This window comes from Argopecten irradians, chromosome 15, assembly GCF_041381155.1.
Source record: "Argopecten irradians isolate NY chromosome 15, Ai_NY, whole genome shotgun sequence".
In the NCBI taxonomy this organism is placed as follows: Eukaryota; Metazoa; Mollusca; class Bivalvia; order Pectinida; family Pectinidae; genus Argopecten; species Argopecten irradians.
In genome coordinates, this window is record NC_091148.1 from 8,649,279 (window position 1) to 8,671,210 (window position 21,932).

The following is a 21,932-nucleotide window of genomic DNA, read 5'->3' on the forward strand; positions in this document are numbered from 1 at the left end:
ATAAATATCTTCATAATTCCTTCCACGGTAAAAAAAAAATTGTGTGAGTCCATATTCGTCATATCTTCTAGGTCCAAAATCTGCTGCATAAAGTCTATGAATACATTATTGTTTTTGTCAAAACTGCATACTACTTTTAAAACCACTGCTCCGTTAAATCAGTATCGTTTAGTACAGTAGTTGAGTGATGACATGCTGTGAGAACACGTGGACGACATTACATCTTTTGCTTATCCGTACAGTTAATTGAAAGAAGTCTACAAATAGTCAATTAAAGAAGTCGTATCACCTGACTGGCTATAATGTTTAAAATTGTCTGAAAAATGAACATTATTCTTTATGAAAAATGTCACCGTGCCTCATGGGCTATGTCATGAATACTATTACCCAATCACATAACAAGCGTACCTTGATTGGTATTAATTGACTCCGCCCCTTGTCATCACTTCTCTCGCTGAATCTTGAATTGACAATTTTTTCAATTCATTTTATTCCGACCCGACCTCAGTAACAAGCGGCCCTTTAATGACCTGGGGGTTGTTTTTTTCTGTGGGCTTAGTCGTCTATCTTCATAATTTTGAAGGGGGACTTCTAACACGACCATGAAGATTTGTCTCATACTGTTTTAGAGCTGATATTTCGCGATGACATAGTGACCTTGATGATGCAACATATCGATTTGATATGGTCCAAAGCTAGCTCGTGGAGTGACCGCATTTGTGTTAGGTACTTGAACACAACTAGAAGTGACTGGTTAGCTTGACAAATTTGGACGTTTACTAACCTAAGAATACGGATGTAACATATAGTAACTAGTACTAAGGATCTATTTATACAGGATTTTTTTCGCAGAGACTTAGCTAGAACTGTAAATATAGTAACTGAAAACTATATATATTCCATGCTCAGTTGCACAGCACATGCGATACGGTAGCGATACAGTGACAGCGATACCGCCAGTCGACTATATATTGGGAGCCGTGCTCTCGTTATGGGTGAGTGGTCAACACACTAGCGAAGCTTGCCCGCTGGCTCACTGCGCTGTCGCCGTAGGGGGTCAATGAGAACAATAGGCAGTGGTATTTCCACGAAAAAAATAACGCTTTCAAAACAAAATAACGTTTCCAACGATACTTGTAACGTGGTCACGTAAATAATCACATGTTCTGTTGATGCTAACAAAGTTTCACATAAAAATCACGTAACATTCTGGCAATAACATGGGAAACAAAATCATTAACAATCATTGCTGACACTAACACGTGAAATGAAATGAATAACAATGCAAAATAAATAATAACATCAGCCACTAAATCTAACATCATTTAAAAAAAGACAAACGCATGCAAAGATAGAGATAACACAGCAGCAAAAATATAACGTGTGCTAGAACATAATAACATGCTTTTAGTTAAAGATAACTAAAATTTTGATAATAACAGTAAAACAGATATAACCAACATAAGTATTTAAAAAATCACGAATATGGTTAAAATAACAGTTTAAGAACGAAAATTAACAGAACAGGGCTACCAGTGTATGTGAACACGAAAGTTATCAACGGGAGACAACTCTAGAAAGTCAATACTTCATTTAGTATGTAGACAGTGTTCTTTGTAACATGGTAACCGGAATAAGGACGGTAAGTCGTGTTAAAAATGTCCGACTCTAGATCGTGTCCGATTTAATATCACTCTACCCTATCTCTCTTGTAATGCAGTAAGGTAAAAATGATACTGTATACCCTGCAATATTTGTGTGTACTTATATTTGTGGTTTAGAAGTATTTTGTGTGTAGAAATATTTGTTGTTGGCCTATGAAACAGTAATTCCAATAAACAAATTAAAACAAATTTTGTTGCTTTTGTTGATTCCACATCATCCATGAAAGTGACGAACAATTCTACACAATGAATATTCAGCGTTGTACAGTAGCAGTTATGCATAACTTGAGCATTTCGAAACATTTTTTTTCCGACTCTCGGTTGTTGTTTTTTTCGAGACCATTATCTCTTCCATTGCTTATAGGTGATTCTAGTATGCTAAAAACTTATAATCACTTATTTTGAACAATGCATGAAGGTAAGTTATTGTCCAATTAAATCAATTTTCCCTTAGAAGTTGAAGTCGAGATCAGAACGGCCTGTATAAGTCAGAGTGACCTATACATGTATAATTAACCCACTGTTTGTTATCTACTATACATACATTACAGGTGAGAATACTTACCTGTGCCTGGAAAACCTCTGATGAGGACATAGTCTTTACTCATTAGCACCTGTAAAAAGATTCACAAACTTCAGGGATACAAGCATCTGCAATCATCATAATTTCTTCTATGATTATGAATAGAAATTTGTTTTTGAGAACAAAATTGCATATCTCTACCTCTATCTACTCTAATGAATTCTATTTTCTTTCATACCTACACGTGTAATACTGGCTGGTCTAGGGCAATACACTCATGTCGCCTGAGGCTGTATTGCATGGCTACCCATGCAATAAAGCCTCGTGACGTCACGGCATCAACAAAATCTCTATTTCCTCGGTAAAATTTTAACATTTTTTTCACAAAATTGACTGGTTTTACTATAAAAGATGCAAGCAACAGAATTTGTGTTGAAAATATCACGTAATTTTTAATGTATGGAAATTGACCTTCAGTCGTGGATTTCTTCGAAATTATTTCAAAATGGCGGGATATTATAGTTGTAAAATTGCAGTAAAACGTTGTGGTATGAAAGAAAAATACTCTTTCATAAGTGGATATGAAGGATAGGGATATTCTACCCTCGGGATCACAAAATGTTGCAAAACCCTCGGCAAGCCTCGGGTTTTACTACATTTTGTGACCCTCGGGTAGAATAATCCCTATCCTTCATATCCACATATGAAAGAGTCTTATAATCTCTTTAAAAATACCTTTGAACGCTTAACTCTGACAACATTTAGATGGTGGAAGAAAGCCTGAGTACGAAGAAAATAAACATGCAGTAAGTACTTGACAGCCGTATGGGATTTGAACTTGCAACCCAAAGGTAGAGGGTTGGTGGTAATATGTTGGGACATCTTAACCTCTCGACTATCGTCTTGTAGAGGCCTTAAAACCAGATTGAACCTCTGAATCATTTGGCCACTGTAATACCTTGATATATACATATGTAACACCGCAATATTAAGTACAACTGTATAGATGTCTGATGCACTCTGGAAGGTGCAAGTTAACCACTTAGTAGAAAGTTTTCAGTGGTTCTGAATGTATAGGAAGAACCAGTACTATCAAACTTTGTTGAAATTGTAGATATAACTTGTGACGAACACTCACCTTTAAAATTGACATTTTCTGTGGCTTGTTGAGGGGCTTGAAGATCTTTTTCACTGTGAAAATTAAGGCTTCTTTTAAGTATATCTGATTAATGCTCATTTAAATATGATAAAGATCCTGTTTATCTCTATATTACTGTACATGCCATTTACTTTAGTAAAGTCACCCAGCTAGTTTTGATTTACCGTATTTGACCTATTAAGCTTCCAGGCGTTCAAAAATTTGATAAAAACATAATGAAAAGATGTTGATAAGACAACTGTAAATCTGTACAAGTTTTGCGTAGTTTTGGTCTTTATTTATGCCTGGGCAATTGAAATTGTGGCCTAAAAAAAGGGTGAGAGGCGCTTATAGGGACATGGACGCTAATTGGGTCGAATACGGTACTTTTCATGTTTTCTAATACTATCTATTTTTAGTATTTGAACATGTCATGTGTTTTCCAGTGATAAATCAGAGACTATAGCATTGTCTCATTTATTTGTGATGTTTCCAATTAAAGCTAAAATAAAACTATATCAACAAGCACTCACCACTTTCAATGTCCGACTTGGAAAGTTTTGGAAGGAATTCTGATTTAGATTTGTCTATTATCAATGAACGTAATCTTGCACTGAAACAAAAACCATGGTCCTAGACATAAATTATTGTATTTCTTCACGATTTTGCAGGTCATCACCATGACGACGAAAATTTGATTTGCAAAATATTGTGAAATAATTGACTTGTAATTATATGCTCTAGGCTAATGGAAAAAAAAAATCCAAACCATTAAAATCTATATTTGTCATTTTTACCTCAAATCAGGAAAATTTTAACACATGCAAAGAACTGGCTATATGGCACTTTACACAAATACAGTATAGAAAAATGTAAACTACAATTACAATGCAAGATTGTCCCAATCTGATTAAAATACAGATCCTTATTTTCACTACCATTGTTAAGAGGATCTGACAACATTCCATTAGGGGTCATGTCAAGATGACTTTTGTAAATGGCCAATCAAATTGGCACTGCCAGAATCTTGACTTTAGACAAAATAGTTTGAAAAAGCTGTCTGAATAATTTTCGCGTATGTAGTCATCTCGCCCAAAGAGCACAACAAAGCTTAAGGTGTAGAAAATGTATTTGATCTGAAGTACACGTGGTAAAAAGGTCATCCGAACATGACCCCTTATGGTATGTTGTCAGATCCTCTACTGAACATAGTGGTTATGAGAATTTGTATTTGAATGAAATTGAATTTGACCTTGAACTGTGACCTGCAGAGTTGATTACCTGCGAGGATTATCGGCCATAAGTCGTGACAAACTAGTATACAATATAGTCGAGGTACTGTAGCCATCGTACTTGTCCAGGCGAAATGTTGTTCCTCGTACTGCCTTCAGTCGTGGGAGACTTTCACTACAAAACAACATTAAACAGTATACTGTAAGCCTATTTTATCCAAAATAATATTTTAGTATCTTTATGTTGCATCTAAAGTCTTGGACTTTTAAAAATCAATTTAAAAGTTTAAAATCAATTTGGAGCTAATTTTATAAAAAAAAAAAATCCAGATTACTCTAATAATTAAAGATAATATTCAAATGTGACCTGTATACAGACATGTTAACCTTTGGTGACCAAAAAGAGGTAGATTTTTGACTCAAAAGCGGTAGCATTGCACGCGGCATTTTCGCGACGCGTCAGAGATATATAAATATCAATAATATGCAAAATAATTACAAAAATATTTGATTATCACCATAGGCCTTGCATTGGTGGCTCATTTTGCATTTTTTAAATGTTAATTAAGGCTTAGGCCTACTTTACATTTAGAAGATGAAAAATGCCAATAAATACATTGTATTATTTCAATGCTATTTATCACCTTTTTTAAATACACATTTTGTCTATTTCTTTTTCACTTTTTTTTTTTGTAATACATACTGGACTCATTTTCTTTTGATTTATGCAAGAAAAAATACAAATATTTGTTTCTAAAATTTACATCAATATTCTAGAGAAACAATCCTCATGAATTTTTTTTTTTTTAGTGATATCCTGAAAAAATATACATTTTAAATCAAGTTGTTGTAACTGAAGATATTTTTAGTGTTTAGTTTTTAGTGATATCCTGAAAAAATATACATTTTAAATCAAGTTGTTGTAACTGAAGATATTTTTAGTGTTGAATATATTTTAGCACTCAACTGACTTATAATTAGTACACAACACACACAAAAACATACATCACTGCATATGTTTAGAGTAAAGAGCTTAAATACATTGTACTTCTGGCCCTGTTTCACAACATTCCTTAATCTAAAATTCTCCATATACAGGAAAATATTAAAACAATAATATGATGATTATGAATTAAATGGTGTACGTATAGCAGTTTAGTTTGATTATTCTAACGTCCTATTAACAGCCAGTGTAGGGCCATTTAAGGATGTGCCAGGTTTAGATGGAGGAAAAACGACTGACCAGCGGTCAGTTTCTGGCAACTGCCCCACATGGGATTTGAATTCGCAACCCAGAGATGACGGCCTTGTGGTAATATGTCAGAACATCTTACCACTTGGTCACAGTGGCCCAGAGGTGGAAGGCGTGCAGTTACATCTTGACCACTCGGCCACTGCAACTCAACTCCACATATTGAAAATTTTCCAGCTTATTCGATGACATGAGGGATTAAATTTTGCCTAATAGAGACCCTATAAAAGATTATACCTCTCGGTCATCAGCTCAAGGGAGTCAGTGGTCAGTCTGGTCAGTGTCCCCATACAGACAGCGATCATACTAGGATCCTCAGAACTAACTATCAAATAGTCTCCACATAACAGTCCTATGGTACTTAAGTCCCGGGAAAGTCCTCTGTAGGGATAAATCATTGTGGAATAAATCAGAAATAGTCTGGGTAATGTAGAAATAAATCATTAGAAATAAATCAGAAATAGTCTGGGTAATGTAGAAATAAATCATTAGAAATAAATCAGAAATAGTCTGGGTAACAGAAATGAATCATTGTGAAATAAAGAAACAGTCGGACAAATAAAATGAAATAAATGATCTGAAAATGAAAGTAGATCTATAAATAAACTACATAACAAAGAATTTCAATAAAAGTATGCATTAATGTATTCATTTGCAAATACATGTACAACGTACCAGCTTTTTTCTTTTTTTAAATTTAGTTGCGAGATATCGGACTTCTACCCAGGTGCAACTTATTATCGTATTTTTGCGCGTATAGTGCACACTTTTTTTTCATAAATTATCAAGTGAAAAGTTGAGGTGCGTACTATACGCAAGTACAGGCATTGGGTCATGATGACCAACCAGCAGGTCCAAGCTAAAGTGTGTGCAGTAGCCTAACATTTTGTACATGTTGAAAGTTATGATTAAATACTTGGATCTTTAAGTCAATATTCAATGCATACCGTATATTCAATATAAAATGAAAAGCTCACTTGAAATTTATATCTTTAATTTCTTGAAAGTCCATTTTGGGAGCACATGTACACGTGTTCATGACTGGACACATGTTACGATCGTGAATCTTCAGTAAGGTATATCTCCAAATCTAAATGGCTTAATAAATGTAGTCTGCAGCTAGAAACGATGTATAAGTATGTAATTGATTCGTCACATTAAACTGATTACCTTATAAATATATTTCGCCAGCATGTGAAAACTTTTGAACTTGCAAATCTTTACGGAAGTGAGTGTAATGGCTTCATGCAGAGTCAGCAAATTAAATACGAAACTAAAACCTTCTTACATTAAAACTGACCAATCGGCACTATAAATGATGGTATCGCTGTCAAATACACTCTTATTACCATCTTTTGAAATGGTTCTGTAAAATCTCATCTTGATTTCAATACTGATTGAAATAATTGAGAATACGGAAGTGTGCAGTCCATACTCAAATATGGCTGCCAGCTGTGGTTGATTAGCCTAGCTCGGTCGGCTTTCCAGCTAATATCTTGGACATAATTAAATCTAAATGCCTATCAGATATACAATAGACTTGATTGATACCACTTGGAATTAAACAAGGTATGATTAATTATTTTATTGTAAAAACTTCGTTGTTGAGACCTCACCGGCAATTTACAAGCTAACTAGGCCTGTCGCTAGTGCTGTGTAAACAAAGTGTCAATCATCGTGTCAAACTCCTCTTGCCAGTTAATTTTAATGAACAGAAGGTTGTTTTAGGCACCAATAAACAATAGGAAGAGTTTGATTTTGTTCTATAAGAGTGTTTGGAGCCTATGCAAAACGTTTTGAATGAAAATGCAAAAATGAGATTTTTTTGCAAAAAACAATTTTTTCCATAGTAAAACTCAAAAACGTACCTGCGCACTATATGCGGGTGCGCACTATACACGCAAAAATACGGTATCTGAAAATATGGTAAAAGTTTTCAACAGATATCTATGGAGTATTCATCCAATAACTAAATAACACCATTCCATCATTACCTATTTTTGGACCAGTTCCTTGTGAAAGTAATGGAGCACATCTCTTCATCTGTATTGGGTTTCTGACTGTTCACTGAAGGCTTAGAGGCGATGGTGTCTTCGGTCTGTAGAGTTAGTTGACATATACATTCTCCCACACTCTCTCTGGTAAAGGAATTCAAAGTCTGATATCAAAATAGGAATACGAATCAAATTTTATGCCAGGGTGACCACCCTCTAACGTACCAGTAGTTTTAACAATGACTATCCATATATCAAATTTTTATACAGAAGTCTGGCCACCCACACCAGCCAATTTAGAATAGACTCAAGCTGTTAGTAAAAATACGAAGATATTATAGAATAAAACCATAATACAAAATATACAAGTTCATATTGTAATGGGTATTGCTAAAGAAACAAACATGATCCTTCCCTCTCCATATAATTTTTGAAGATGCAAGGCTTGAGATTTAGATTTTACAAAAGTGACCTCTATATGACCTATATTTTTTACCTTTGTGTGACTTACATCTGTGACCCACTTTTACACCAGTGACCTCTATATGATAAGTTGATCTAGTGATCTCTATATGACCTATATTTTTTACCTTTGTGTGACTTACATCTGTGACCCACTTTTACACCAGTGACCTCTATATGACAAATGTAATCTGTATGACCTAGTGATCTCTATATGACCTATATTTGTGACCTCTGCATGACCCTACCTCTGTGGCCAAGTTAAATACTAGTGTGACCTAAGTATGACCTTTGCGTGACCTTACCTCTGTGGTCCAGTTTTACACCAGATCTTCCTAAGCCCTGACCGTATGTTGGCCTGAGATTCCAGATCGAGCATGAGACACCATCGAGTAAAATAATCGGTGTGAGATGACGACAGATGAGCGAGTGTGTCTGGGACGAGAGACGACATGGCGTGACTCGACGGGAGACTGCGATCCTCCACCCTGTCAGAAAATAAACATTTGTTTGTGTAGGAATGAATCAAATGGACAAGAATACTATGAACATACTTATTTTAGCACAGTTAAATTAATTTTAGCACCCGCGAAAAACAGCATTCATTGGGTAGAAAACAATTACAACATTTTACAGTTCTCAATCTTTGATCAGATCTGCCTGTAATCTGTACTGACTTCTGAAAGGCTGCACAGTGGAGGAGATGAGGACATTTGGGGCACGTTCTGGAGTTGTTGATGGGTTCAGGTAGTCGGCCAAAACTGAACACCGTGTTGCCACCTTCAGTTGACCTTTTGACCTGCTGGTCCAGAAAGTAGGCCATCTCATTCCTCAGTTGTATCAGGCCTGGTCAACAAAATCAAACATCGTACAAAATAAGTTATGTAAATGATCTTACATGAGTGGCTATATTATATGACATTTATCAATAATTTGATATTACACAATCTTTTAGGCGAGTGGCATATAAAATTATTAAACAAGTTTAAATTGCTTATAGACCATCTTGACGTTTTATCTGTTAAACAATTACAAATTATGGGGGATATACAAAATCAGAGAAGGATTCCTCCTAAAATCAATACTTCCTAAGAAAAAAAAAACAAGATTTGATGGACAGAGAGAGATACATGTAAACATAGCCCAGATAAAATTCCAGTGAAAGGTGCAAGACAATTTGGCCATGAGTTTTAGGCTTATTTCATTTATAATACAAAGCTTAAAGAAAATTAATTAACTTTTTTTGCAGTTTTATCAAAACATGATCAAATATATCATTTTAAAAGTGTAACATAATTTATGGGACACCCTGTAGATGAATGGAATACCAAAATTACAGTAAATACACTTAGTAATATAGAAGTAATTGTAATTTTGTGGTTCAATTTTGGCAATACTCTTTTACAAAATTTAGCACTGTACAGGACTTAGTGCTTCAACAAAAGTGTGAAAACTGCTATAATTAGTATGTTTAAAGTAATATTGATATCTTGGTGCAGTGAATTTGTCAATTTTTTTGATGCAGTTATATCATGTGGAAATGAATCAAAACATTCTGATGAAGGGGATGGTTTTAAAAACTGATTAAGATACAACCTCTCTGGCTGAGCAGGTCTGCAGGGATGAGTTTCATGCTGGGTTCCTTTAGGTACAGCAGGAGGCCCTGTTTTGGGTCAGGTCGTCGATCAGAGCTCATCATACTGTACAGAGTTACCTGCCCTTTGTGTTCCAGAGAGTAGGATGGGCGTCCTGTTTTCAGCTCGAGTGGAATTATTAATTTTTCCCCTAAACCTGGCCGGGATTTCTTCTGAAAATATATATTGTAATTTTTTCAGAGCTCAATATATGTAAAAGATGATCAAATAAACATGAAATCTGCCATAAGAAACATAAATGTATTGCCATCCAAAGTCTATACATGTAACTGAATTACCATATAGACGTTTCTTTTTGCAGACAGTGTATTTTTGCGATTTCTCTGGACATCGAAATGATCATGTGAATTTGATCTGTGAAATATTGAGAAAGAGTTGACTCAAATATTCCCTTAAAGTCTGACTGCGGATACTGAAAACCAACAACATTCATTTTCCCCCTTTTTTACTTAAAATTGCTAAAACATTGACTCATGTAAATAAAAACCTGCTTTAGAGTATATCAAGTATTTGGAATGTTTACAAATATCGCCTCTAAATGTTTTCAAAGAGAGAGTAGAGCTACAGTTGTAATGAGACTGCTTTAAGTCATTCTTTATCAAAATGCTTTCGTATTTTTTTTCCAAAAATTAAATACATTAAAACTTTTAAGAAATAACCATAGAAACTGACTCACCCTAACTTCTACAGTCAAGTCAATCTTCCCCTTTACTCCAAATCTGTGAAAAGTAAAACAGAAAATCTGCAGAATTTTGTTGAATATCTATTCTACACGCATGCATAAACATTTCCAATATTATAATTTTTCACAAGCAATAATTTGTGTTCTTATTGTCTCAATTTAATAAATAATCTAACCCCAATACATTTAATTAAAAGATAGAAAAAATATACATCTCTCTCTCCGTGTGAAATTATCGTACCGGTAGTATGGGACAAAACGTGATAGGACGGGTCAAACATTGGTTGCACTCTTACTTTTGAATATCAAAGAGTTATCTGCCCTTGCGAGCAGGTATTGATTATGACGTCATGTGTTTGTGAGCGTAACATCATATGTTTCAACAAAAATGAAGGTGAATTTCAATCACAGAAAATGAAGGTGAATTTCAATCACAAAATAATGATGTCACAATTGATACCTTATCAGAAGGGAGAAAACTGTAAAACTATGGAATCATAACTCCGATCCCCCTTTATTTCTATGGTGGGGCGTGTAACCATGGCAACTCGTTACCTTGGTGACCAGATGTTCTCCTCAATATCTCTGATCTTCGTGATAATTACATCCTCTCCCTGTTTCTTCCTACAAGACAAAATATCAATATAGAAATTTCTGATGGTGTAGACTTAAAATACACAGCATAAAAAGATAACAGCAAGATTTTTTTTTTTTAGTTAACTGATGTCTGTGTCCCTAACACCGACTGACCATTACTAGTAAACTTACATCTGTGCCCCTAACACCGACTGACCATTACTAGTAAACTTACATCTGTGCCCCTAACACCGACTGACCATTACTAGTAAACTTACATCTGTGTCCCTAACACCGACTGACCATTACTAGTAAACTTACATCTGTGCCCCTAACACCGACTGACCATTACTAGTAAACTTACATCTGTGTCCCTAACACCGACTGACCATTACTAGTAAACTTACATCTGTGCCCCTAACACCGACTGACCATTACTAATAAACTTACATCTGTGTCCCTAACACCGACTGACCATTACTAGTAAACTTACATCTGTGCCCCTAACACCGACTGACCATTATTTTCAAACTTACATCTGTGCCCCTAACACTGACTGACCATTATTTGCAAACTTACATCTGTGCCCCTAACACTGACTGACCATTATTTGCAAACTTACATCTGTGCCCCTAACACCGACTGACCTTTAATAGTAAACTTTCGTTCGTGCCCTAACATGGACTGACCACTGTACTTACATATGTGCCCCTAACACCGACTGACCATTACTAGTAAACTTTCGTTCGTGCCCTAACATGGACTGACCACTGTACTTACATATGTGCCCCTAACACTGACTGACCATTACTAGTAAACTTTCGTTCGTGCCCTAACATGGACTGACCACTGTACTTACTTCTGTGCCCCTAAGACCGACTGACCATTACTAGTAAACTTTTGTCCGTGCCCTAACATGGACTGACCACTGTACTTACTTCTGTGCCCCTAAGACTGACTGACCACTGCTAGTGTATTGTCGTATCCACTCCTGTAGTTGAGGAACATATTTCTTGATCTCCTCCAGGACCTCGGCTTCCGTGACTCCTATTCCATACCTAATAAAAATAATTAATTCTGAAATTGGATATTGCAATGTGATTTTGTCATCCAGGAATGAAAATATATTTCATTACATAACTTTTTGTGAAGTAATAATCACAAAAAACATTTTGTAATTTCTTTTCTTTTTTTCTGTCTTAAATGTAGAGCATCAGATGTACCTGCTACCCCATTGCATGATCATAAAAGGTGACTAAACTTTTGGCCTTCTGTTGAGTGCTCGCTCTGTGAGGAAGGCTCTGGGTTCTGTCCCCTGGCTGAGACACACCAAAGTCTATAAAATTGGTAGTTTTAGCTCCTGCTAATTAGTGCTCAGTATTAAAGGAAAGGGATGACTGGTTTGCCTGTTGTCAGTATAATGTGACATGGTTACAAAAGTTAAAGTTGCTATTAAAAATCTATAATCTATTTTTCTTATTTAAGGTTAATAGCTGAAAATACTAACCCATGAATATGACCAGCTGTACTATATTAACTTACATGTCGTGGACAAATTTGTTCTGTTTGATAACTTGATGAGATTCTTCTAGTATCCCTGCCTCCTCATATATCTGTTTTTTCAGGACCTGAAATTATTCAATTAATTCAATCATGAGTGGTATAACTCAGACGACAATGGACTTAGAATTAAGCAGATTTTAGATAATCATACAGTAAAACCTGTCACAATGACCACCTCTGTATTATGACTACCTGTTTAATTACCACTTTCTTAGCGACTCAAATGTCCATTTATAACATAATTTAGTATATAAAGACCACTTGGCTAATGAGACCACTTGTCCGTTGGGTGGTCTTTACAGACAGGTTTGACTGCATAGCAATATATCAGAAATTGTTCTGCTCCCACCAAGGTGAATCATTCTTGAAATAAATGGGACATATTATTGATTTTGAGTCCATTTGAACTACCAGATTTGTGGGTGGTATACATGGTAACAGTTTTATTTGTGATAAGCTTTTGTAATCTATGCACTCGAAATAATTCATTCATAAATTGTGCATCTGTATTTTGTTTTGAATCATTCTGTGAGAGAAGTGAACCCAAATAATGGTGAAAAATCAAAAGGAAAATCCAAACATCTTATATCTCTGTTAATGTAGGTCTTACAGTCAAACCTGTGTATAAAGACCACCCAAGGGTCAGAGGAAAAATGGTCATTATAGACAGGTTGTTTTATACATAGGTTGAATTGTGTTGAAATTGGACATTTGGGACCCTAGAAAAGAAGTCTTATTAAACAGGTGGTCTTTATACAGAGGTGGTCGTTATATAGCAAGTTTCACTGTATATTACCCAACAAAACATACTACTGTATATACAATATACTCTCTGTTTGTGATGGGAGTTCAAGAGACAGGGCACTTTTCAGATAAAATTGTTCAATTGGAATGGAATTTCAGAATAAACTGGAGTCCATTTCATTTTCTGTGCATAAAAAGGATATGGAGTTGACTTAAATGCAATGATAAGGGGTTGACCAACGTAAATCCCGAATTTCATACTGTAATTATCAGATTATAACCCATTTACCTGCTGAAATATACAGTGAATGATACTGCCATACAACATCTGAACGTTTCCTTTGTCACATCCCTAGAAAAAGAAAATATTTATATTAATAACAGAAAACATACCGTGACAATCAAATTAAAGTCATAAATCAAGGCTTCAGTGAAACTTTAAGACAAATGCTTCTACGCAGAGAAAACAGTCTCTTATAAGATATGAAATGGCAATTATAGAAGATCTTATATGAGTGGCTATGAAATATGACATTCATGAAACAAGTTCAATAATTTGTTAACTATGAGACTTTTAACGAATGCCATAAAAATATTTAATGAGTTTAAATCAGACTCGGATATGATGTTTCCACATGCCGATACAATTGTGCAATGTCAAATTTTGAATTTAGAAATTTTAGGACATGGCTAAACAGACGAGTTGTGTGATAAAAATAAAATGATATATTTTGATTGAGAAAGAATTCTTCAATATCAGAAGGGAATTTTCATATCTACATAAAATTATGTAAAAGTTTAAACAAGCACAAGCCTTACCATACTTTTTGTTTTTAACTAGGAACAATTATTTTACTTACCTTAAATTTCTCGTTCAGTACAGACCTGCAATAACAAAAAAAAACAAATGTCAGAATCCGAAATTACTGAAATAGTTCTTTATGGTAGGAAATACTTTGAAATCAGAAAATCTATGGTTTAGTAACAGGTATATCCATCGCCTTCACTCATAAACCCCTGTAATTATACAATGAACTGTTCCGGTCTGTGAATCAGAAGAGTTCATTGTGTCTACAGGGGTGGATGATGTATAATCTGACATTATCTTTGCACAATTCATGATCAGCTTCTTCTACATCATTTGAACAAATGTGTCTGAAACCAAGGGGACACGACTCTTACTGTTTTCCAAGTGCTTTGTTGCAGTCTGCGACTTTAAACACTAGTCCGATACCCACGAATAGTAATTTTATGGCCAGACTTGTGCTTGTTGTATAATGAACTAGTCAAATTGAACTAGTGGCTTCCCGCCAATTAAAATCATTATAAAATACTATATCTGCAGTGTTCAATTGCATTTTCAATACATTTTGAGTATATTCTGTATGCAATTATTTCAGTCCGGATGCATAATTTTGTTAGAATTTGCATTCATGAAAGCATCCAGACTGTACTTTGGTCAAAAATTGTAAACTGAAGATTACCAAAGTGCTGAAGTAAAACGGCTGTATATACAATTATTTTGGACTAGTGTTTAAATAGCTGGACTAGTAAAATGTTGGGGTTTACTAGTCCAAAGGACTAGCAGTGAAAAAAGTTAACGTCACAGACTGTTGTTGTCCCAAACAAACTTTCAGAATTTTTCATTTATCAATGTAAATTTCAAGTGAAACCGCGCGTCCTCTTTTCGAATAAATAGAAAAAGAATTCAAATTTCCATTTCAATATGGCGAAAATACGTTTAAGGGGTCATAGGTAGTATAAAAGATTTGCAGGACACACAATCTAAAAAAAAAAAAAAAAAAAAAAACCATCTACCCACACCTGCGCTTTGAGCGGCCGAAAAATCATATTATCTAGGGTACTAAAGAAAACAAACCTAACGTTCATGATAACCTATTCCTTTTAAAATCGTTTATAAAATGGTCCATGGGCTCTGTATACAACTTTATCTAATAATATCTTTGGTTTCTTACAATTGTAAATTCTTCGGTGCAAGGTTAATTATAACTTACATGTAATGTCTCAAGGGTATAATTTATTATCAACATCCATTAAATTTCTGAGTTCAAAAGACAATTCATTTGAATAAACGTTAAAGTACATTAAACTTGAAGTATATTAGTAAAACGGTAAGTTAAATCTACAACAACACGAAAATGAAAATCGAACAAAGCTTTGTTTATAACGGAAATTGTCAAATTAACAGGAACGTATGTGTCGTGTAATAATTTTTTGCATAAAGTTGGATGTACATATTTTACATTGGTGGTGTAATTAAATATCTATCAGATATACAGTTGATAGAATATATCGACACCAATTATTTAATAAGTATATTTAATTGCAAATATTTTGCCAATTGATATGCAAAAATAATGATGTAATATAAACTTAAACTATGTATAAGCCCATTTTCTATTTAACTTACATATACTTGGAGTCGTCTAACCCTAAACACGTTTTAAAAATTATGTCTTCTAATGGTCATATTATCTTCTAATCAACTGTGTGTCTCAAGACTATTACATTAATCGAGAAATTGTATTTGATAATGTAACCATGGTCAATACTAGCCAAAATTTACCTCGAGTAATCAATACATAGTTTTGGTTTGGGTTGCTAGCTCAACTAATAATTCAGAGGTCCCGAGTTTGATTCCTGGCAAAGGCAGTGATTAAATTTATATAAAGATCTCGACTAAAATCTCGGACTCTGTTACAATAAATTTGTAATATTTTTTAGAAATATCTGTAGAAACCTTTCAATAACTTACTTTCTCATACAGAACACGCCCGATACCACTGAAGTCCCTGACAGGAGTCGATCGGGGTTTACCACGATTAGTCCACACTTGTCGGTAATACGACAGGTCATGTGATCATCAAACTGACCAATCACATGCACTGTATCTCCTTCTGTGATATGAGTGTCATACCTGCCAAGAAAAACGAAATCATGTAATAATTTGAACTTTTTTTTTCGGTTCAAAACTTATACTGAACAGCTGATTATTTTTGTAGTGAAGATATCTTTGCGATTTTGCAGAACATTGCTATATAAAGACACTAAAATCAGTGACCTCATTAGAAAATTCAAAAGGTTTCTCTTCTCTGAGGTTATTTCTCCAACTTGAAGGTGTGATTTTTTTTCATATCTAATTAATAGGGATTCAAGATACATATTTAATCTCCTAATATTGACCGATCGCCAGGTAGTATGTAGCCATCCCTCATTCTCACAAATGCACTTGTACCTATTCAATGTCGTAGCATACGCAATATAAAATGCCGAGTCAGGTGCAGTATTGGGATTGTTTGATTGACAGCTGGCGATTCGTCAATAATTTAAACTGTATTACAACAACAAAATGAGATAAAACATTATGCAACGCACTCAATGGAAATTGAACATTCTAATTGCGCTAAGTTGTTCCAATTGGACTAAAACTTTTATGTTTACAATCACCGAAATTAATTTTAAGTTGAAAAAATGAGGAAATTAAATTTCATAAAAGGGATTTGGATCTTCTCACCAAAAACCTTCAAGGATGCAGGTTCTTGAAATTTTCTCAGCAAAGTCTTCGAGCTCCAATGTAACATCATCTCTATTTGGGAAATTAAATCATCATCAATATTTTATAAAGTACGGTAATAAAAAAAATCAATCATATGAATCTAAATATAGATTATCAAAGTACCTACAAAATTCTCCAAGCTTCATCGATATTTACAAAAATCAACGAATTAACGTCGCAACAAAAGTTGGTCTATAAATACAAAATGTCATAGGAATATTAGTATACCATAAAGTGTACAGTAACAAGTTCAAAGCAAAAATCGAGACAAATTGTTCAAACAAAGATAGTTTTCACAACTTAGACTATATCTACCAACAAATAATTGAAGAATCCGGAGTCTAGCTATCATGAAATGATCAACGCTGACACAATAATTATTTCTAGGGTACACCTGTAAAAACATTTGCAGAGTCTCTACGAATTTAGGTGCAAATGAAGCTGTAAAATTTTATAATGTACAAATAGAAAATTGAGCCAAACGCAAATAAATGACTTCAAAGTAAGATGAAATATATACCAACCTTGTCCTCTCCACACATTTCACAATATGGCGGCCAAAATGGACACAAGGCGGATTTAAATCCCTGAAACAAAATCAATACATAAGATATTACCGGGCTAGTAGTATTTCAATGTCAAACAAAAAAGTGTGATGTATTAAAGATTGTTAAAAGTAAACTTTAACATAAATATTAACATCAAAAGACTAGAAAAGGCACCGATGCAAAGTTGTTTTTGAAACTTACTGTTCAGATTCAGCGTTTGATTTGTCTTTAAAAGGTGTTAACTGATCAAACTCATCACAAAGCTCCTGACTTCCTCCCTGGGTGAGGATTTCTTCAATTTCCATGCTACCATTCTGGTTTCCTGAATGTTTGACTGACATCTGACTAGGAAATTCATTAATATTCTGGGTTGCTCGAGTGTTTGTATGATCTGGGGTCACACATCTCTGTATGTTAGGGGTCAAAGGTTGAGGGGTCACACACCTCTTAGGTTCAGGGGTCAAACATTGCATCATCAGCTCTAAACCATCTCCACTCTCCAATATTTCATCTGATACCGTTTTTTTGGATGTGCTTTCTATATTTTCTTTCGATTTCATTTTTACGAAATTTGATGAAGATCTTTTCAGTTTTGGTATCACAGGAATGAAAAGATCTGACCTTTGACATGTATTGTCTGTACCTGAGTTTTTATTTTCTGACCTGTCACTCACTCCGGCATGAACACCACTATCCAGGTCATCAAAATACTGAAGTTCTTCCTCTGTGAAGGAGATGTCCGATGACTGTGACCTGAAATTTATTAAAGTAAACCTTACTCATTCACTATTGATTCCTCCGGCCCCTAAGGTCATAAAAGGTCTGCATAAATGTTAACCATTCACATGCAATAGGCAAAGTCATGAAATAGATAAGTTATAAAAGAGTCTTGATTTCAATTGCAACAAAGAAACCATTCAATTTCTAACTTTTTTAGAATAGAACTTCTGAAAGGTTTCTTGCCCGATGATATGAAGATTTATCTACTTTAATTAAAGGTGCCATATTTTCTAAGTGTTTTTCCAAGGTTAATATGTCTTACATCTGAGGGGTAATAAACATTCACATCATCCTTCCATCAGGGCCATAATTTTATATTCAAATTATCTTTTATTTACCTACCTATCAACAGATTGTCGTTGTTTGCAAGCTCCAGACAACCTTTTCTTCAGTTTATGTCGAGATAAAATCGGCACATTCCCTTTTTCAACAGACTGTTGGTCTCTGTCCATCCCATAATCAACTCTCCGCCTCACATCCGATTTACCTAATAACTGGTTAGGAGAGACCTTCGATATCTCGATACCGTTATAATTATCAGTAACCATATTTTCTGAAAACCCCGGAGATTTTTGTGATGGAGTAGTCTCCATCTCTTGAAGTATCTCGCCTAAAATATTGTCCGATTTTACACCGTCAGAGGAATTTGTATTTTGTGATTTCTTAGATCTGCTCAAACCCATTTGGTATCCTAACTGATTGGATAAACTGCTAGTCACTTTTTTCGTCAATGATTTATTTTTAGAACCTGCTTTATTTCCAATATCAGATGCCCCTTTGCTTAGCAGACTTTTACTTGACACAAACGTGGACGCAGAACTTGAAAGTTGTAACTTTTTCTTTACTTTTTCCTTCTCACTTCTTTCTTCAGTTTTTCCCGATTGCACATTTTCTTTCCCGACGTCACCCATGAGCTCTTCCAAAATCTCCCCCTTTGTTTTTTCCGAAGCATTCCTTTTAGGATCAGGAGAAAGCCCAGCTTTACTCATTCTTTTAATGGATGGAATATCAGAGTCATATATCTTCACAGGAGTTTGTGAGGGATCAAACTCTTTCTCTGTGAAATCCTTTTCTAAATCATTGTCTTTATGCGAACAGTTATCATCCAAATTTTCTTGTGTATCGCGCTTTTCAGGATCTTGTCTTTCCCTATTGTCTGAAAATTTTGAAATTTCATCCACATTTTCAGCTTTACTTTGCTCTTGTTGTGCTAGATATGAATCCATTAACTCACTTTCTCTTTCAGACAAATCTGCAATATCTTCATCATCCCCACTTTCACAATCTTCAACAATATCAAAAGGATTGTCAGGAACATTTTTATCAGGGCTTTTTGGTTTTGGATTGAAATCTACAGAAACAGAGAGAAGACTTTTCTTGGCTTTAGATAGCGACGGTTTCATTCCTTTTGTAGGTTTTACGCGTGGGATAATTCCAGCAGGATTTGACAAGTTTGATGACCCAGTCAGAAAACTACGACAAAATATTTTCTTCCGTTGATGAATTTTTGTTTCATTTTCGTCGGGTGTGTCAGGAATTAAAATATCACAACTTGTATTGAGATTGTTTGTTTCTGTTGCCTGTGGATTCCGTCTCGGACTTGGGCTAAACAGGACCTGAGTTTCCGGAATAACAATAACATCTTGATCACAGACTTGAGACTTGCTCTCTGCCAACTGGTTGTTTCTTTGAATCACTGTCTTGACATTTGTCTTTTCTAAACTTTGTTGTTTCCCAACTTCTGCTACAACCTGTTTCTTCAAAGGTAGTTTATTAGACAAGGATGATCTCCCATGCTCTGTAAATAGTACTGGATCCTTTGGTTTGGAAGGCCCAGACTGCAAGAACAAAATAAAACTATAAAGAACCCTCTGTATAAAGATCACCTCTGTATAAAGACCACCTGCTTATTAAAATCACTTTTCTAGGATTTATCAAATGACCAATTATTCCATCAAAATTAATCCTGCTTATTAAGACTGATGTTTAAGGGTCCCTAATGGTCATTTATAACACAATTTGACCTGTGTATAAAGACCACTTTTTGTTTTGAGGATGCACTGATGCAATGATAATTTGTAAGGTACACGTATGTACATATTCCTTCTATATTGATCAAAGAAGTAATATCAATGTTATATTACTTTACAAATGTATGTCTGTATGTACCGTATTCGGTCCAATAAGCGCCCATGTTCCTATAAGCGCCCCTCCCCTTTTTTAAGGCCAGGATATAATTGCCCAAACATAAATAAAGACCAAAAACTACACAAAACTGTATAGATTTGCAATATAATTTACTGCGGCTTATTAGCACCTTTTCATTTTTTTTTCAATTTTTTTAAACATCTTGGGCGCTTATTAGGTCAAATATGGTACTTCAAATTAATACAGACAACTGTTCAAAATGCACAGACTTATAATATTGAACAAAACTGGTGTTACTCGTGTATAAACATATGTCTAATTAACACAAAAAATATATGAAATAATGATTTATTTTGCTTTTGGTGCATGCGCAGAACTTCGTTACTTTAATTTCCTTACAGATTGTTTTGCAAATTGATTTATGGCTTACTTTGTAAAATAATTTTTATGATAAGGCTAGTCCAAATTCGGTTTTTATTAAGTAACCCCTTATTTGCTTCGATTTTTTAAGCGCCAAGGGCACTTATTGGGTCGAATACGGTTTATCTTATGTGTGTAACAGACTAACAGTAGATCAGTCGGGCTTATATACAAATGTACCTGAAAGAAGGCAGATATCTTTGATTGCTGACCAGTGTCATCCTGCAAAGAAGAACACATAAATGGTATACACCGATTTATTTTTTAAATAATTTCCTTCTGGACATAACATCCATTTTGAGTTTTAGCAATGACAGAACAAAATTATTTCTCAGAACTTTTGAACATTTTAAAAAAAAAACTGCTAGATAAGATGTGGATTGTTAAAAATACTATCATAGTTACCAGTGGTCAGTACACACATAATTTTCATTGAAAAAAAGGAGGTACATAATTCTTAAACTTATAAATATAAAGACCTTTCATAATTAAGTCCACCAACAAATATCTAATGTTTATCAATGAATCCTTAATTTTGATGAAATTATCTAAGGATATATAAGCCTGATAATACTTTAAAGAACAGACCTTTTTTAGACAGACAAAAACAGTACTATACCTTTATTTTTAGATGGACAAAAATGTTATACAGTGTATATGCCTTCATAATTAATGAGGTATACAACTTAAAGTTTTCCTAATTCACATACTCACACTTGCGCCACCTTTCCGTCCTTGCTTCACTTTAACCGTCTTCCCCATCTTGTTGATGTGACAGTCACTCACATCACGTTATGTACAGTGTGCAGTACATATGTAGTCTTTAATCAATTTACTTGAGTCCATTTATATTAAGTTTCAGCAAAGAAGACCATCTAGTCATTTTGTCTGTATAAACATAAAAAAATAATAAAATCATTCAATTCATTACCGTATTCGATCCTATAAGCACCCGTGCCCCTATTAGCGCCCCT

At 34.5% G+C, this 21,932-nt stretch overlaps 1 protein-coding gene across 1 annotated transcript in view; it reads right to left on the reverse strand.

Moving 5' to 3' along the window:
• Positions 1-21,932, reverse strand: part of LOC138309696 (DNA replication ATP-dependent helicase/nuclease DNA2-like) — a 41,720-nt gene that overhangs the window by 18,631 nt on the left and 1,157 nt on the right. Inside the window, exons 2-23 of the mRNA XM_069250914.1 lie at positions 21,673-21,846; positions 21,139-21,180; positions 18,733-20,228; positions 17,812-18,363; positions 17,587-17,649; positions 17,021-17,092; positions 16,262-16,423; positions 14,346-14,370; positions 13,775-13,837; positions 12,721-12,806; positions 12,117-12,236; positions 11,158-11,226; positions 10,597-10,639; positions 9,862-10,072; positions 8,943-9,111; positions 8,571-8,753; positions 7,804-7,947; positions 6,047-6,190; positions 4,607-4,732; positions 3,859-3,938; positions 3,326-3,378; positions 2,225-2,278 (exon numbers count right to left, since the gene is read on the reverse strand). Of these exons, the coding sequence (XP_069107015.1) occupies positions 2,225-2,278; positions 3,326-3,378; positions 3,859-3,938; positions 4,607-4,732; positions 6,047-6,190; positions 7,804-7,947; positions 8,571-8,753; positions 8,943-9,111; positions 9,862-10,072; positions 10,597-10,639; positions 11,158-11,226; positions 12,117-12,236; positions 12,721-12,806; positions 13,775-13,837; positions 14,346-14,370; positions 16,262-16,423; positions 17,021-17,092; positions 17,587-17,649; positions 17,812-18,363; positions 18,733-20,228; positions 21,139-21,180; positions 21,673-21,720 (4,005 nt within the window). The 5' untranslated portion in view covers positions 21,721-21,846. The remainder of the gene's footprint in view (positions 1-2,224; positions 2,279-3,325; positions 3,379-3,858; positions 3,939-4,606; positions 4,733-6,046; positions 6,191-7,803; positions 7,948-8,570; positions 8,754-8,942; positions 9,112-9,861; positions 10,073-10,596; positions 10,640-11,157; positions 11,227-12,116; positions 12,237-12,720; positions 12,807-13,774; positions 13,838-14,345; positions 14,371-16,261; positions 16,424-17,020; positions 17,093-17,586; positions 17,650-17,811; positions 18,364-18,732; positions 20,229-21,138; positions 21,181-21,672; positions 21,847-21,932) is intronic.